Source organism: Heterocephalus glaber, unplaced genomic scaffold, assembly GCF_053883595.1.
Source record: "Heterocephalus glaber isolate CG9 unplaced genomic scaffold, H.glaber_assembly_v1.0 deba00001773, whole genome shotgun sequence".
Taxonomy (NCBI): Eukaryota; Metazoa; Chordata; class Mammalia; order Rodentia; family Bathyergidae; genus Heterocephalus; species Heterocephalus glaber.
This window is the reverse complement of record NW_028258463.1, coordinates 9,316,513-9,333,519: the sequence shown is the minus strand read 5'-3', so window position 1 is coordinate 9,333,519 and position 17,007 is coordinate 9,316,513. Positions and strand designations below refer to the sequence as shown.

General features: G+C 42.9%; 2 protein-coding genes across 16 annotated transcripts in view; one reads left to right on the top strand and one right to left on the bottom strand.

Moving 5' to 3' along the window:
- Positions 1 to 11,480, bottom strand: part of Cdk12 (cyclin dependent kinase 12) — an 81,649-nt gene extending 70,169 nt beyond the window's left edge. For 10 of the 12 annotated variants that reach the window (XR_002387579.2, XR_002387581.2, XR_002387585.2 and 7 more), the window contains exon 1: positions 1,222 to 11,477. Coding sequence is in view for 3 of the 12 variants with exons in the window: in XM_004859501.3 (XP_004859558.1) it covers positions 1,222 to 2,267 (1,046 nt within the window). In the remaining 9 variants the exon portion in view is untranslated. Of the gene's footprint in view, positions 1 to 1,221 lie in introns of all 12 variants that reach the window. The other 2 variants (XR_002387586.2, XM_021239910.2) reach the window with 2 other exon arrangements.
- Positions 11,481 to 11,673: 193 nt separating this feature from the next.
- Med1 (mediator complex subunit 1) overlaps positions 11,674 to 17,007 on the top strand; it is a 33,589-nt gene continuing 28,255 nt past the window's right edge. For 2 of the 4 annotated variants that reach the window (XM_004859508.4, XM_087202165.1), the window contains exons 1-2: positions 11,675 to 11,913; positions 14,492 to 14,598. In XM_004859508.4, coding sequence (XP_004859565.1) covers positions 11,889 to 11,913; positions 14,492 to 14,598 — 132 coding nt within the window. In that variant the 5' untranslated portion in view covers positions 11,675 to 11,888. Of the gene's footprint in view, positions 11,914 to 11,985; positions 12,194 to 14,491; positions 14,599 to 17,007 lie in introns of those variants that run through there. The other 2 variants (XM_004859507.4, XM_021239908.2) reach the window with 2 other exon arrangements.

Here is a 17,007-nt window from a genome sequence, read left to right as displayed (position 1 = left end):
ACTGACATTAAACACATGGATGGGTTTCTTCATATTAACATCATTTCATTTTTTGAAAGTTTCAAAAAGTGTTCAACATTATCCTCACAGAATTTACTGAGCAGTACTATATACAAAATACTATGCTATGCATTTCATATTTACTAATTTAATCCTCCCAAGAATCCTAGAAGTAGGTAGTTATTCCCGTTTTACACATGAAAAAACTTAGGCATGAAGAAATTAAATCATTTGCCAAAATCACAAAATAACACTAGAATTCCACTCATGTTTAACTAAAGCTCATGTTCTGCTTTTGTGAACAGAAGTGAGTCTACAAAGAAGGTGCAGTTCTTCATTTCCTAGGAATGAGAACGCAGTTTTCCACAGGTAATTCACTGTAATGCTGAAATTTCAAACTGATACGACTTTCTCAAAAAAATTTCACAGTGAAGGCATTACCGTATTTTTAGAGAAAAATTCTGAAACTTGCCAGTGCTCACAAGGTAAGTCAATAGAGATGCTGTACAGAAAACCAAACTGTCCTTGGAACCCGTTTCTTCTAGACTATATTGTCAAAAATAAGACTGCAAGGACCGGGGATTTAGCTCAATAGCACAGCGACTGCCTCACAAGTGCAAGGTCCTGCGTTCAATCCCCAGTACGGGAGGAGGTGGGGAGGACTGCCTGATCAGCTGAGTTTCCACTAAAATGTGTTAGAAGATAGGGGGCCCTTTAAGTTTTAAGAGTGTCAATTAGACAATGAATAAACTTACAGCTTTGGGCACTCAGCAGACAGCACAAATGGTAGGATGACCTGGCAAAGGGTACCAAGATAATACTACAAATGAAAATTAGGAATTTCTCAAGTCTCCAATCAGGTCCAGTAAAGTTAAGTACTAATATCAAGGTGATTTGTAAAAATTTAAGCTAAAGCAACAGAAATTGCTAGACGAACTGTGGGAACTAGAGCAACACCATGCACTAATTAGACAGAAGCATGTTTTTTCTCACACAGAAGCTTACAACTGAAGCTCCCATTTCTGACAATGGGAGTACCTACCTTTAGCTGGTGGAGCCAAGTGAAATCTTTACTTCTAAAATTCTGGGTTAAGACCAGATTCACCTACTTGAATACTAGGCAGCAGCGAAGTGTCCTACACAATGATCAACACTGGTGACTTAAAATGTTATCATAACTACCAGTCCCCCACAACCCACCCTACGAGACAGACAGCTTACCTGGGGAGTGGACTCCGACTCAGAGACCGCTTGCTCAGGAATGGACTGCTGGATCGCCTTCGACCGTAAGGACTGGGTGATCTCCCGCTGTAAGAGCCGCTCCTTTCATAGCTCGAGGACCGTCTCCGACTATAGGGACTCACAGACCTCTGTCGTCTACTGTAGGGGCTGGGCGACCGGGTGCTGGACTGGTAGGCAGAAGGCTCCTTGTAAAGTGGGCTGATCGACTGCCTTCTTGAGGTACTTCCAGGACTCTTCTTGTAGGAGTCGTAATTGCTAGAGGTGTGAGACCTTGGGGGACTAAGGTCATAATCTTGGCCATAAGAAGCGCCTGAGGGGCTGTCATCTTGTTTGGAGCTGTCTGACCATTTCCTGTGGGGACTTCTGGATCTCCGTTTTGGGCTGTCCATGGTTTTGTAACTTTTGGGTGTTTCCTTTTTCCGATGACTTTTACTCCGGTCCTTGTGTCCAGACTTCAGCTCCCGTTCCTTCCGAGCCTTCTCCTTATGGAGTTTGGATGACCTCGACTCCCTGCTGCTGCTTTTAGACAGCTGCGCCTTCCCATAGTCATCATTCTCCTCATTTGAACGCTTGGAACTTCCCGATGTCCGGTCTTTCATCGTTGCCGACTTGCTGGGGACTTCTTGGTTCTTTTCTTTTTCGGTCGGTTTAGTTTTTAGCAAGTCCCGGGAACGTCTGTGCTGGTGGTGACGATGTTTGTGCAGGCGGTCACTTCGATCAGTTCCACGACGTTCATCGTTCTCCCTCCTGTCTAATTTGAAGGCCATGTCGTCAGAGAAGGTGTCTGAATCAGAGCTGATGTCATCGTACTCCACCAAAGGTTTGATAACTGTGCCCAACGATGGTGCTTCTGGGGTCACCAAGCCTATGTCTTTGGAGTGCTTGGACTTGTGCCGCTTGTGCTTCGACACCAAGCGGTGACGCTCTCTGCTGTTGGAGCTGCCACCTCCCGAGGACGGCTGCGAAGTTCCAGAAGCTCCTCCACTCGCGTCCTTCTTGCTCCCATGTCTCTCGGAATTGGGCATTACCTTCGCCCCGGCCCCGAAGACGGGGAAAAGTTCCCCGGCGCCGCAGGAAGCCGCCCTTCCCACCCCCGGCCCAACTCCACGCCCCCCGAGCGCCCCTCTTAGGGGCTGGGAGGGAAGGGACTCGCGGCCGGGCTCCTCCCCCTCCCGCCGCCTCGGCGCCCTCCTACATGAGGTGGGGGGAGATGGGGCGAGGTAGACCAGAGTTCCTCACGGCGGAGTTGCGAGACCACGTCCTTCCCCACGCCCCGCCGAGCCACTCCTCAGGCCCGGCTGCCTGGAACTCGAAGTAGAAAGCCAGCGGCCCTGGGCTGCGGGGCAGACTCCGGCTCTGGGGCCCTGTGAGGGCTGCGAGGGCCCTTCTCCTTCCCGGTGGCCCGGTTCAGGGCAGCTTCCTGTCGTCGGGGTCCTGCGGCCTAGGTGACTCACGCCCCCTTTGTCCTTCGCTCCTGAGGGAGCCCCCTTTTCTAGCCTCGGCCTCACCTCAATACCTCACACACACATTCGCTCCCTCACACACTCAGTCACACACTAGATTAAACCGAAACGGCACTTGGAGGGGGGAGGGGCAAGCGCAGAAAACATCGCGAGAGTCCCCTAGACTCTCGCGATATTTTGAGCTCCCCTTTCACCTTTCCCTACTATTGGATCAAACAACGCGAGAACAGGGCAGGCACAAGAAACGCGCTCCGCCAAAATCTCGCGATAAGATTCCTGCTTCCCTAGTTGAGGAAAGCTTTATTGAAAAGAAGCTAGCCAAAATTTAAACAAACAAAAACCCTCTTAAACCTAAACCTTACTGAACTAATTGAACAAATATTCCTACCTGCCAAGTTCCAGTGCAAACGCATTTTAGCATAGTTCATATAAGAAAGCTTTTAACTAGTAGGATAAGGATTTTTTAACAGGGCAAAGGGTGAATTCAATGTAGAGACGTTACAACCTAAGGTCCTTTAATATCTAAACAATACTCCCCATTTTTAGGGTGTAGACTGTGCCAGGCATATTGGATCCGTTATGCCTAATCATAGCTACCCGACAGGACACTACAGCCTCATGCCAGTTTTACAGATAAGGAACCCCAGACGCAGAGATGAACAATTTCGGTAGGGTAACACAGTTATAGTCCTGCTAGTAGGTCAGCTGAGATTTAAACTCAAGTGTGATACTACAGCATGAGCTTTTCCATTGTGAGTCCCTACCTCTCTTCACTCTTCAGATCTAAGAACCTGAGAGCGCCTTTCCCTTTGAAATGGTCCCATGGCTTTTAACGGGTAATTTAGCCTTTTATCGTCACGTAAAAGATTGTAATTATGAACAAGAAAAAAATACTATCTTACATTTAGCCTCTCATTCTTTACTTTTCAAAACTCTTTCATGCAAGTAAAACCATTCCACCCCTGCGGATGCCTGCAATCCCAACACTTCCGGGGACGTGAGGCAAGAGGATCACAGGATCTACAACAGCCTGGGCTCCAGAGTGCCTTCAAGGCCAGCCTGAAGTGCACAATGAAATCCTTTCCCCAAAACACCCAAAGGAAACAAACAAAAACAAAACTAACCCATTCAGTCTTCACAGCTCTCTGAAATAGGTTTCTGTAAAGAAGAAACCAAAGGCACACAGAAGCACCTTGCCTAAGCTTAATATTTATTTAGTACTGGCGAATTGAACCCAAGGGCTCCCTACCACTTAACTACAGCCCCAGCCCTATTTATTTTATTTTTTAAATTTTGAGACAGGGTCTTGGTAAATTGTCCTTGGTAAGGTGGGACTTGAACTTGGCAATCCTCTTGTCTCACCCTCTCTTCAGTGCTAGGATTACAGGTGTGTGCCACCATGCCCACTCCAAGTTTCTTCATTCTTTCCAATAAATTTATATGTGAGGGGGCTGGGGATTTTGCTCAGTGGTTCCACCACCTGCCTCACAAGCGCAAGGCCCCAAGTTCGATCCCCAATACCAAAAAAAAAAAGGCCGGGGATGTGGCTCAGCAGCATTGTGCCTGCCTGGCAAGCGCAAGGTCCTGAGCTTGATCTCTGGTGGTGGTGGTGGTGGCGGGGGTGGGGGGTGTTGTTCTATGAGGCAGCTGTTGTGGTGCTACATGGCCTGTAATCCCAGCACTCTGGAGGCTGAGGCAGGAGGATCGCCATGAGTTCAAAAGAGGGCAGCCTGGGCTATAGGTAGTGAGTTCAAATCCAGCCTGAACTACATAGTGAGACCCTGTCTGAAAAAAAATTTTTTTTATATGTGAGGGTTAGGGATGTAGCTCAGTGGTAGAGCACTTGTGGCAGGATCTAGGCTCTCCTCCTAATGTAATAGTATCCCCCTAAGGGCTGGGGATTTAGCTCAGTGGCACCGCACCTGCCTCACAAGTGCAAGTTCGTGAGTTTGATCCCTGGTACTTAAGTAGGCTTTCAAGTAGAATAGCAATAGTATATTCATACCATAATATACAAAATATATGCCATAGGAATGATATAGAACCCTGGTGCACATTTGTAATTATAGCACTCTGGGAACAATTTAAGGATTTAACAAGATCTTGTCTCACAACAAACAAAACAAAACAAAACAAAGGGCTGGGAATGTATCAGTGCAAAGGTCCTGGGTTCAATTCCCAGTGGGGAGGGGCAGAAGAGTAAGGGCCAGGAAGAGTAATAAGATTTATATAGGCAAAAATGAGATCAGTTAGTAAATTAAAGACAAGAAAACAGTCTGAATGAAAGTAGAAGAATCCAGTCTCAAATTTCTTTCTGAAAATATCCTTGTTTTTGCTCACGAGTGCCAAAAATGTTACCTAAATGTTTGACTCCATAAATCTTGGTGGTAAATTAAAAAGACCTATTGGGGTGGGTTGGGGGAGACAGGTTTTTACTATGTAGTTCAGGCTGGCTTTGAACTCACAGCAGTCCTGCCTCAGCCTCCCAAGTGCTGGAATTACAGGCGTGAGTCACCCCCACCCCCTCACCTGCTGTAAAAAGAACATTTTTCATGCAAGCTGGGGTTTTTTTCATCCTGGGGGTTGGACCTAAGACTTTGATCATGCTAGGCAAGTGTCCCAACACTGAGCCACATCCCCAGTCCTTGTGACACCTTTTTAATCTCCTGTGGAAGTAAATACTATCAAGGAAAAGTAAGAAAGAAGGGTAGAATTAAGGTCTGGAATTTAGGTGCAAAACTCCTTTAGCTGCTGTTGGAGGGCCTGAATTTCTCACTGACGTTTTCTTTCTTTTTTTTTTTTTTTTGGTACCAGAGATTGAACTTGGGACCTTGCACTTTCGAGGCAGGTGGTGGAATCACTGAGCCAAATCCCCAGCCTGTCACTTACTTTGTCTAGGACAGTAAATGGCACAAGACACACAGGCCCCATTTAGATGGAGGGACTGACACCCCCACCCCTTAAGGATTGGTCTACATTCATCAAAATTCACACTGATTTTTCCCTATCTTTTAAGTGAGATAAAGATTTTGATCAGGGTGCTCCCACAGTAAAATGGGAAAGTGAAAATGGCAGAGCCATCAGGATGATGTGTCACACTGTGGAAGCGCTGCAGATGGAGACACATTCCTTTGGTGTAGTCCTAGCTACTAGGGAGGCTGAAGCAGGAGGATTGCAACTTTGAAGCCAATCTTGACAATACAGTGAGATCTTGTCTCCTAATAAAAATGAATGTTGAAGGAAAAAATGGAAACAAAGTTTTTGTATATGGGGGAGGGTTGAGGGAAATTAGATAAAATAAAATAAAATTTATTTCAGTTTGTTTTTTGGTACGGGGGATTGAACTCAGGACACTGTGCTTGTGAGGCAGGCAGCAGAACCACTGAGCTAAATCCCTGGCTCAAAAATAAAATAAAATTTATTTTTTAAAATGAATGAATAAATCTGGAAAAACAAAATTGGTCCCTGAGATGAAGCAGCAGTAGAAACTTTAATTATCTTGTACTGTCTCTTGAAACAAGACTACAGACCACTAATGAATGAATGAAACATTCTTTTTGTTTGTTTTATTAAGAGACAAAGTCTTGCTGTGCTGTCCATGCTGGCCTTGAATTCCTGGGCTCAAGGAGTTCTCCTGCCTTAGCTTCCCAAGTAACTGGGAAATACAGTTATGGGCCACTATGCTCAACATTTCAGTGAAGCCTTTTCTTTTTTTTTGGTCTGAATCTCTGAAGTTATAGCTTGAATTTCTATAATGTTTTTCAATTTTCCATGTAACTCTTTTTAGCCAGAACCACTGTGCTAAATCCCTGGCCCTCCATATAACACTTTTAAACCTGTCAATAAATATCAGTTGAACAAATAAACTTGTGAGGTAGCCATGATGGGTATTATTATTTCTCACGGTACTGGAGATTTAACCCAGGCCTTCATACTGAGCTACATCCCCAGCCATTCATTCATTCATTCATTCATTCATTGAGACAAGGTCTTACTATGTAGTTCAGGCTGGTTTTGAACTCACTATGTAGCCTGGCCTGAACGCTCAGTGATTCTCCTGCCTCTACTTCCTGGGTGCTAGGATGGCAGGTGTGTATTCAGTCTCCTTTTATTATTTTTTATTTTGAGACAAGGTCTTGGGCTGGGGATTTAGCTCAGTGATGCTGCCGCCTGCCTCGCAACCACAAGGTCCTGAGTTCAATCCCCGGTACCAAAAAAAAAAAGACAAGGTCTTGCCAGATCACTAAATTGCCCAGGGTGGGTTTGAACTTGTAATCCTCCTGCCTCAGCCTCCCAAAGTGTTGGCATTATAGGCATATACCACCACATCTGGCTAGTATGACTATTATTACCTGCATCTAATAAAGGCTGAAAATGACACAAGCAGTTGGATTTTACCTCATCTACATAAGTAGAAGAAATCACAGGAACAGGGACAGCTATCTTCTTAACCCTAACCCAGTAGTCTATAAACGATATACTACACTCCTGGTTTTTTTTTTGGTGGATAAAATTCTACTCTAGAAAATTTCAGGTTGTGTCCAATTTTGTTTGTTTCCTTGCTTGCTTGCTTGCTTGCTTTCTCTCCTTCTCTCTTTCTTTTTCTGAGACAAGGCCTCACTAAGTTGCCCAGGCTGGTCTCCAACTCATTATCCTCCTGCCTCAGTTTCCCAGAGTGCTGGGATTACAGGCATGAGACACCATACCCAATTTTTCCACATTTTTAAAATACAAAACCTTTTTTTTTTTTTTTGGTACCAGGATCGAACTCAGGATCTTGTGTTTGCAAGACAGGCGTGGTGCCACTGAGCTAAATCCTGGCCCAATATAAAACCTATTGTAAACTTCATGTATTGACCAATGACTGGTGGGAATACTGCTTTTCTAAACTGAGGGTTGCTTCTCTCTTCAGAAAAACATTCAACTCAGTAATTCCAAACCATTTCACTTGCATTATTTGCATAACCTCCAAGACACCTCAGTAATGGCAGTACTTTCCCTAGAATCCTCCAAAACAGGTCAGAAAGTTTCTATGTAGTTGTGCACAGAAAAAAATATAACCACAGTCACAATACTTCCCCCACAATTTGTTAGTTTATTAAATTTTGTTTTGCTTTTTTTTTTTTTTGAGACAGCAGCTCTATATGTAGTTCAGGCTGGCTTTGAACTCATGTAGCCCAGATGCCTCAAATTCACGATGATCCTCCTGCCTCAGCCTCCTGAGTGCTGGAAGTACAGGGATATGCCACCAAGCTCAGCTAGACTTTGGATTTAAAGAGGGCTGTCAAAGTTTAGTCATTTAGTCATTAATCCCCATTTTGGCCATATATGAAGCTGGCTCCTCCATACTCCTGGAATACTTTTTTTTTTCTGGTATCAGGGATTGAACTCAGGACCTTGTGCTTTTGAGGCAGGTGGCAGCACCACTGAGCTAAATCCCCGGCCCATTTTTTTTTTTGCAGTGCTGGGGATCAAACTCAGGACCTTGTGCTTGCCAGGCAGGCGGGTTGCCACTGAGCTACATCCTTGGCCCTGGGACCAATTTTTCTTTTCTTTTCTTTTTTTTTTTTGGGTGGAGGGGGACCAATTTTTCAATGCCATCCTTTTACCTGCCTTTTTTAGTGAGAAATAATTTCTCATTCTGTCTTGTAACCAAAATTTGGTTTGTTTACTTTTGTACAATTTGAATGTTCATTGAAAATTGTTTGGAGCCAGGCATGATGGCAAATGCCTGTAATCCCAGCACGCAGGAGACTGAGGCAGGAGGATCACTGTGAGTTTGGGGCCAGCGTGGGCTACAGTGAGTTCAAGGCCAGCCTGAACTACATAGTGAGGCGCTGGCTCAAAAAACAAAACCAAACAAAAAATTCTTGTTAGGATAAATGCTCTCTGTACTTCAATATGAGGGGTTGCCAGATTTACATTATATAATACTTATGTTACACAATATCTGGGGCATACTTTTATACTAAAAATATTCGGTTGTATGAAATTCAGATTTAACTCAGTGTTCACTCATGGTTACCCTATGGCTGTACTCAAACAGTAAGTACTGAGTTCTTCATAAATGTCTGGCTTGTGTGCAACACTGGAGAGAGAGAAGTGAAAGAGACCTAGCACAGCTCCCCTAACAGACTAGCCAGGGAGTCAGGTATTAAACAAACCATCACACACTTAATTCTGGTGGTAAGGATGCTACTAAGAGGTATGAAATAGCTAGGAGGGGGTGGCATGAACCTATAATCCCAGTACTCTAGGATGCTGAGGCAGGAGGATCCGAAGTTTGAGCCCAGTCTGGGCAACTTTGGGATTTGGTTTTTATCTTGTTTGTTTCTTAGACAAAGTCTTGGGATGTAGTTCAGGCTGGGCTTAAACTATGTAGCCCAGGCTGGATTCCAACTCACAGGAACTATCCTGCCTCAGCCTCCTGAGTGCTGGGATTAGAGGTGTGCACTACCATCCCCAGCAAGACTTTATCTTAAAATGAAAAATAAAAAGAAATAGGGATGTAGCTCAGTTACAAGATCCTGGGTTCAATCCCTAGTACCCCTCCTCCTCCACACAGTGGAGTTTGAAATCATTTAACAGGGCTAGGAATAGTTCAGTGGTAAAATGTTTGGCTACTGTGCATGAGGCACTGAGTTGAATCCCCAACACCACAAAACAAAAAAAACCTCTGCTTCCTGAAATAATTTAACAGAAGACTTCAAGACAGAGGTTTCAGAGATTTTGCTTCTCTTGTCTAGAGGAAGGAAAAACTGAGAACTGAGTAGAAGGCTTCTCTTCCAGGCGCGGAGCGGTCGCACATGTCTATAAACCTAGCTTCTTGGGAAGCTGAAGCAGGAGGACTGCAAGGTTAAGGCTGGCCTGGGCAATTGAGCGGAGGAACTCTTAGCAGTTAAAAAGGTCTGTTGAAGGATCTCCAGAGAAGGAACGTGGGGATTCCCTACAAATGAAAAAGGGCCAGTATGTCTGGGCATTGGCAAGAGGAGAAGAGTTGGGTCTTGTAAGGTGTTTTGGCCAGTAAAATATTTATCTACTATGCCCAGGTATTTTAGGAAATTTCTGCCCTAAGAAACTCACTGGTAGTGACTCTAAGAATGAGGATAAGAGAGGGCTGGGGATTTAGCTCAGTGGTTCCACTGCCTGCCTCACAAGTGCAAGGACCTGAATTCAATCCCGATCCGCGGTACCAAAAAAAAAAATGAAGAATAAGGATAAGAGGAACAAAAAAAAAAAATTTGCATTCTGGGGCCGGGGATTTAGCTCAGTGGTTCTGTCACCTGCCTCACAAGTGGAAGGTCCCGAGTTTGATCCCCAGTACTCAAAAAAAAAAAAAGAAAAAAAAAAATTGCATTCTGTTTCCAAGGGGCATGGTATAGATAATCTCTGTGGCAGTAAATATGTTCCCAAACATTCCCAAAGATTTCTTCTTACTAAATCTTTATTCCTGTTCCTGGTCACCAGAATTGCAGTTATCTATCTAGATGTCCAGGAGGCTTTGGAGAATGTTTGAATAGCAGGTTTTTTTGTTTTTGTTTTTGACAAGGTGTTATGTAGCCCAGGCTGGCCTTGAAGTTATTGTGATCCTCCTGCCTCCCCAGTGCTGGGATTAGAGGCATGTGTCACATCTAGTTTAAATAGCATTTTTTGGTACAGGGGATTGAACTCAGGACCTTGTGCTTGTGAGGCAGGCATGGTGCCACTGAGCTAAATCCCTGGCCCTTGAATAGCATTTTTGAAAAGTGGGAAAAATCTGAACCAGTTTAAATTTACTGCTTAAACTTCTTGCAGCAAAGTAGGTAAAATCCAACTTTTCAACAATAATTATTTTCAAGGATTTGTATAGAAGAACATTTGAAAAAATAAGCAACCTAATGTGTACTAATAAAATAAAATAAAAATTTTAAGTGAGCCAGGTGTGGTGGTGCATGCCTGTAATTCCAGTACTTTGGGAGGCAGAGGCAGGAGGATCATGAGTTCAAGACCAGCCTGGATTACACACAGTGAGACCTTGTCTCAACCAACCAACCAACCAAATAAATACATAAAAATAAAAGTGGTCCTAGTTACATTATGAACTTTTACCCATTGCTAGCACTGTTGTATTTGTCTGGTTTTTCAGTAACAGCAGTCATAAACTTCTCAACATTGCTCCGAATTTCTCTGTGAGGATTTACTGACACAGAGAGGCAAATAGCTACAGTCTTTGTGATTTGCAGGGTAGAGAACAAATTAAACGCTTGTTTTCACCAGAATTACAAAAGAGGATACAATCAATGATGAAAATATAATTAATATCATCAGGTGCGTTGACTACCTCAAGTAAGCTTACCTCAATTCAAATAATTCAAATTCTCCAGATCTTCCAAAATGTAATTGCTCAAGTATTTATAATGTTTAAAAAATTAGAAAGTGGTAATTAAGTGTTTCAAACTGTCTTTGAATGTCGTGTAAGGTAGCACCAGTATCTTTTTTATGACTTTTTTATAACTATTGCAGGTAGCATCTCAGGAAAAACTTGCATCATCATCATCATCATCATCATCATCATCATCATCATCATCATCATCAGTATTTGCAGTGCTGGGGTATCAAACCCAGGACCTTGGGCATGCTAAGCACGCATTCTATCACTGTACGACACCACCAGCCACAATGTACTACCTTTGATAAAACATTCCTGATACCAGTATTCTCTGATAAACTAGTATTTCCATAAAGAAATAGAGTTTTTAATTTGCAATCTGTTTAATTCCCTAAATGAAAATGCCGGTTTTCGCAGAGGAGAGGAACTCTACCTGCTCGCAAGTTCAATACCCAGAGCGCGAGGCCTGCGACAACCCGGGTGAAAGGAAGGCTGGGTGGGAAGAAATCTCAAGAGGAAACCCAATAACCAATTCTCGCGAGATATTTTCGACTTGCCCTCTTTTTCTCTTTCTCTCTCTCTCTCAGGATCATGGTTAATCTCGCGATCTTTGGGAAGTTCCGTTGGGGAAGATGGCGACGGCCGCGAGCACCTTTCTCTTCTTGCCGCCGGGGACCTCAGACTGAGCCTTCCCGGGAAGAGTGGGGACTACGGGTGCCCTGCGTCCCGGGAGCTCAAGCCAACCTGGTTCCCCTCTTGAGGGTGGGGAAAGGCTTATCCTCGTGGGGTGGCCTCAGGCCCTCACCACCGTCAGGATGAAGGCTCAGGGGGAAACCGAGGGTGAGTGACTGAGGGGGGAAGGAGGAGGCGGGACACAACCGGGGGAGCCAATCTGGGAGAGGAGGTGGCGGCCGACGCCCCGTGAGTGTCACTTTCCAGAGGGCTCGGAGTCCAGGAGTTGGACTCTGTGTGTTTTAAATTCTGATCGTGTCTTGGGAATGATAGAGCCCCGACTTTGAGTGATGATGGTGGATCCCAACTTCATCGAAGGTTTCCTTCACAACTAGGGACGATCGGTTGAGCTTCGGGACACTTTTGGCCCAAAGTGGTGGGAGACCAGGCAAGTGAATCCAAACCCTGGTTACCCTTCGTTCCAGAAGAGACGTCTGAATAATGGCATAAAACCAGTAACACAGAACGATGTGCAAAGGTCCTGGAGAATGTTCCGGTGTGAGTGGAATGAATAGGTCCTTAAGATAAAGCTGGCAGTTCCCTAGAGTGCTCAGATAATGAGCTACTGTGTATTTCAAAGATGTGCAGAATTTTACTGTTTCTGTAGCAGAACTGAGGAATGCTGAAAAACAACTTCCAGAGGAACTTTACTCTAATTCTCCAAATTTCCACACTCCCATTTAAATAGTTCTTAGTGTTTTGGGCATACTTCTCTTAACATAGCTCACTTTATTGTTAATTGTTTGCTCTTATTTTCTACTTTACTCTGAGCGTTGTAGATAGGGAATCCTTCCTTAGGTTTATAAAATCTCTGTCACGTAATAGTTGTGGGAAAAAGTTTGGTTTTAGGTTTATGTGAAGGTTTTTATCAGCAGGCTTATCAAGAAAAAGAAGGGCTGTGTTTTGACGGAGAGGAGGAAGAAAGGTTTACTTCTTGGGTTAAGAAGATAACAAGTTAGGGCTGGGGATTTAGCTCAGTGGTTTCGGTGCTTGCTGCACAAGCACAAGGGACCCGAGTTCGATCTGGTACCAAAATAAAAAGAAGGTGACAAGTGTGAAGTGGAAGCCTCCATTCCACACTTGGGAGTTTTTGTCTAGTTTGTTCACTGTTGTAACCCCAGCCCTTGTAATTGTGCTGAAATTAATAGCTTTAAAGTGAGAATTGACAGAAATCTTTCCAGAACTATACACTGGCTAAAGTGGGCTCTAAAACAATTTTCCAGAAAATGAAGGCATCAAAGGAAAGAGTTTGAATTTTGATTCAATTCTTCTCATTCTCTTAACTCTAATTGACGGACCTGTTCATCTTTCGATATCCAACATTAGCTGTCTTTTTCTGCATTGTTCCTGCAACTAATTTGAAATTTTCCTCCTTTAGGTATTCATAGGCAGTATCTCTCATTTTGTGTTATGATGGTTGTTTTCACATTAACTTATGCTCACCTCCTCATAGATGTCACCTCAGGCATAATATGTGTTTATTCATCTCCAATAGTCTCTTTGCTCGTATGAGGCAGTTAAGCTATTAGAGGAAGGATGGAGGGCTTGGGAGGAAACTTGTTTTTTAGTTACTGGTCTCTTTAGTTAGAATTCAAATACGAAAAATACGAATGTCACATAGAAACTGCTTTGACCATAAATTCATCTCTCAAAATTATGACAAAAAATTGAAGTCAGTATTTTTTTTTTTTTTTTAGAGACTGGGTCTGGCTATACATTCTAGGCTGGCCTTGAACTCATGATCCTCCTGCCTTGACTTCCTGAGTGCTAGGTTTCAATTCATGTGGCACCATGCCCAGTAGGAAGTCAGTACTTTCATATTGAAAATTAATCATAGTAAGAATGTGTTCAAATGTATGTTCTAAATCTACCATGCGAGGAATTTTGTGTAAATCAACATGATTAGAAATTTTTTTTCCTCATAAAAATTTTGAACAGAAGACAATCCTGTTCTGTGGTATCCCTTACAGCAGACTCCTGTGTATGTGTTTGCAATTAAAAATGTCTTCTAGGACCGGGGATTTAGCTCAGTGGTTCCAGCGCCTGCATTGCAAGCACAAGGTCCCAAGTTCAAAACCCAGTACCAAAAAAAATGACTTCTAAGCCAGGTGCAGTATTGCACGCTTGAAACCCCAACTACTTGGAAGGGTGAGGCAGGAGGATTGCTTGAACCTAGGAATTCAAGGCCAGCCTGGCCAACATAATACCCTGTCTCTTAAAAACCCTAATTCTATCCCTTAAAAACAAAAATAAATAACATAATAAATTTTTAAATCTATATGTTTTGGTGTAAATAATGCAGAAAAATAAAGTGGGGGATGGTGACACACAACTGTAATTCCAGCACTGTGGAGGCTAAAGTAGGAGAAACCTGAGTTCAGAGCCATCTAGGCTACATACTGCATTTGAAGCCAACCTCAGCTTATGTTGAGACCTTGTCTTAAAAACAGAACAAAATAAAATGCACAAAAATATTTTTGTGGTGTGTATATTTTACTAGTGGATATTAATTTTACAGAATATCAGGTATAATTGCCATATTTTTGTACATGCATTTAACATACCTTGATCCAGAAAAATATTTTTACTGAATTCTTGAGATGAAATATGTAGGTTTTGTTTGCAAGAAAAATTGTGGAAGGTCTTAATGAGAGTTTCTAATGATGTTTCATGTTTTATTTTGTAGAGTCGGAAAAGCTGAGTAAGATGAGTTCCCTCTTGGAAAGGCTCCATGTAAAATTTAACCAAAATCGACCTTGGAGTGAAACCATTAAGCTTGTGCGGCAAGTCATGGTGAGGATTGTGGGGAAGTGGGTAAAGTGTTGTGCTTGGATAGTTACTTTAACAAGCTAAGCTCCCCATATGGACTTGCTCAAATAGTTATAATAGTATGTCTCAGTTTTATTTATCATCAGACTCCTGAATACTCAGTATCCGGTGTCTGTCGAGAAAGGAGGTATACATGTGTGCATGATAATCCCTGGGGTTCCAGAACTCCTCATGGATACCAAAATTTATAGATGCTAAAGTGTCTTATATTAAATGGTATTATATTTACTATAACCAGCAAACATCCACCTGTACATTTTAAATCATCTGTAGACTACTTATACTTACTGTAATGTAAATACTATGTAAATATTTGTTATCCTGGGGCTGGAGATTTAGCTCAGTGGTTCTGCTGCCTGCCTCTGAAAGCGCAAGGTCCGAGTTCAATCCCCAGTACCAAAAAAGAAAAAATTTGTTATTCTATATTGTTTAGAGAATGAGAAGAAAAAAAGTCTGTTCGTGTTTAATATAAAGCAGTTTTTCTTTCTGAATATTTTTGATTGATTGTTGGTTAAATCCAAAAGTGGAGAATCTACAGATATGGAGATTCTTACTGCATTTATTTATAAAGCTATATTAGAGTATATTGATTTTTTTGTTTGCTTTTTGAAGACATCAGTATGCTTCAGGAAGAGGTTCTGGGAAATATATTAAGGGGCAGGAATATGTAGTAACTCAATGGTAGAGCACTTACCTGGAATGCATGAGGCCTTGGCTTCCTTCTATAGGGGAAAAAAAAAAACTGAGGGATATGTTTGATAGACTGGTGTAAGGGGACTTTCTTCACTTCTGTCAAGCTCCATTCTAACAAACACTGATTTTTTCTTTTTGTGGTACCAAGGATTGAACTCGGGTCCTTGCGCTTGCACAGCAGGCGGCCAAACCACTGAGCTAAATTCCCGGCCCACATGCTCCATTCTAATATACCTTTATTGTGCCTATAGAGTACTACGAGAATGTTTGATTTATTCTTCTTTGGTGGTATAGCACTGAGCACTGAACCCAGGGCCTTTGCACTGAGCTATATCTCAAGCCTTTTTTTTTATTTTGAGAGTGTCTCACTTAAGTTGAGTAGGCTGGGCTCAAACTTAAAATCCTCCTGCTTCACCTCTCAGAGTACTGGAATTCAGGTGAACTCACTGTGAACTCGAACCCAGGCTGTCCTCAAACCCACAGTGATCTGCCTGCCTCAGCCTCCTGAGTTCTGGGATTACAGGCTTGCGCCACCATGTGAAACTGGATTAATTCATTCTTTTTTGAGGGGGGCATTCATTCTTAATACTCTGTTTTCACCTGTTCACTAATAACCCCTTTTTCTACTGTATTTCTTACTAAATCAGTCACCAGTGTGAGGATCTTTCAGCTAGTTAAGTGGAAGGCAAGGGTAGTTTTGTTGGCCACTTTAAGAACTGGATGTTCTGGGGCCAGGGTGTACCTCACTGGCACCACACCTGCCTGGCAAGCACATGGTCCTGAATTCAAATTCGGATACCAGAAAAAAATGAACTGGAGGGCCAGGGATTTAGCTCAGTGGTTCCGGTCCCTGCCTCGCAAGCGCAAGGTCCTGAGTTCGATCCCCGAACCAAAAAAAAAAAAAAAAATGAAATGGATATTAAGAGTTCATGTTCATGTGTGATTCCAGTGATGGTCCAAAGGAAAGCTTGCTTTTTTTGTTGTTTTGTTTTGTTTTGGTTTTGGTGCTAGGGATCCACCTCAGGGCCTTGTACGTGCTAGGTAAGTGCTCCCCCAGCCCCCTTTCTCCTTTGTTTTGACGTAGACAATGGTTATATGGGTATGTTCACTTTGTAATTGCTTCACTTATGGTACGGTAACTTTGCTGTGTATGTGGTTTTTATTTTTGTTTTTTGAGACAGGGTCTCATTGTGTAATTAAGGCTGGCCTTGAACTCATTGCATAGCCCAGAACTCACTGCTCTTCCTGACTCAGCCTCCTGAGTGCTGGATTACAGGTGTGCACCACCACACGAGGCTTCTGTGTATATGTTATATTTAGTAATGATATTCTGTCCTCTCTACCAAACTTGACTTTGGTTCTGGTCAGTTCAGTGTAGTAGATTTATTTTATTTATTTATTTTTTAGTACTGGGGATCGAACTCGGGTCCTTGCATGTAGTGGATTTATTAATGCTTAAAATGATCATATATAGCAATGCCAGAGGAATTGAATTGGCTGTCAACAAATCAGTATTTCAGGGTGGGGGAATGGCTTAGTGCTAGAGCACTGGCCGAACCTGTTCAAGGCCCTGGATTTCATTTCCCAGTATTGCAGAAAAGCAAAACAAAACCTCTTGTATTTTAGGCTTAATTCCAGTACTTACTACCTGTGTTACATTGGACAAATTATGTAATTTCT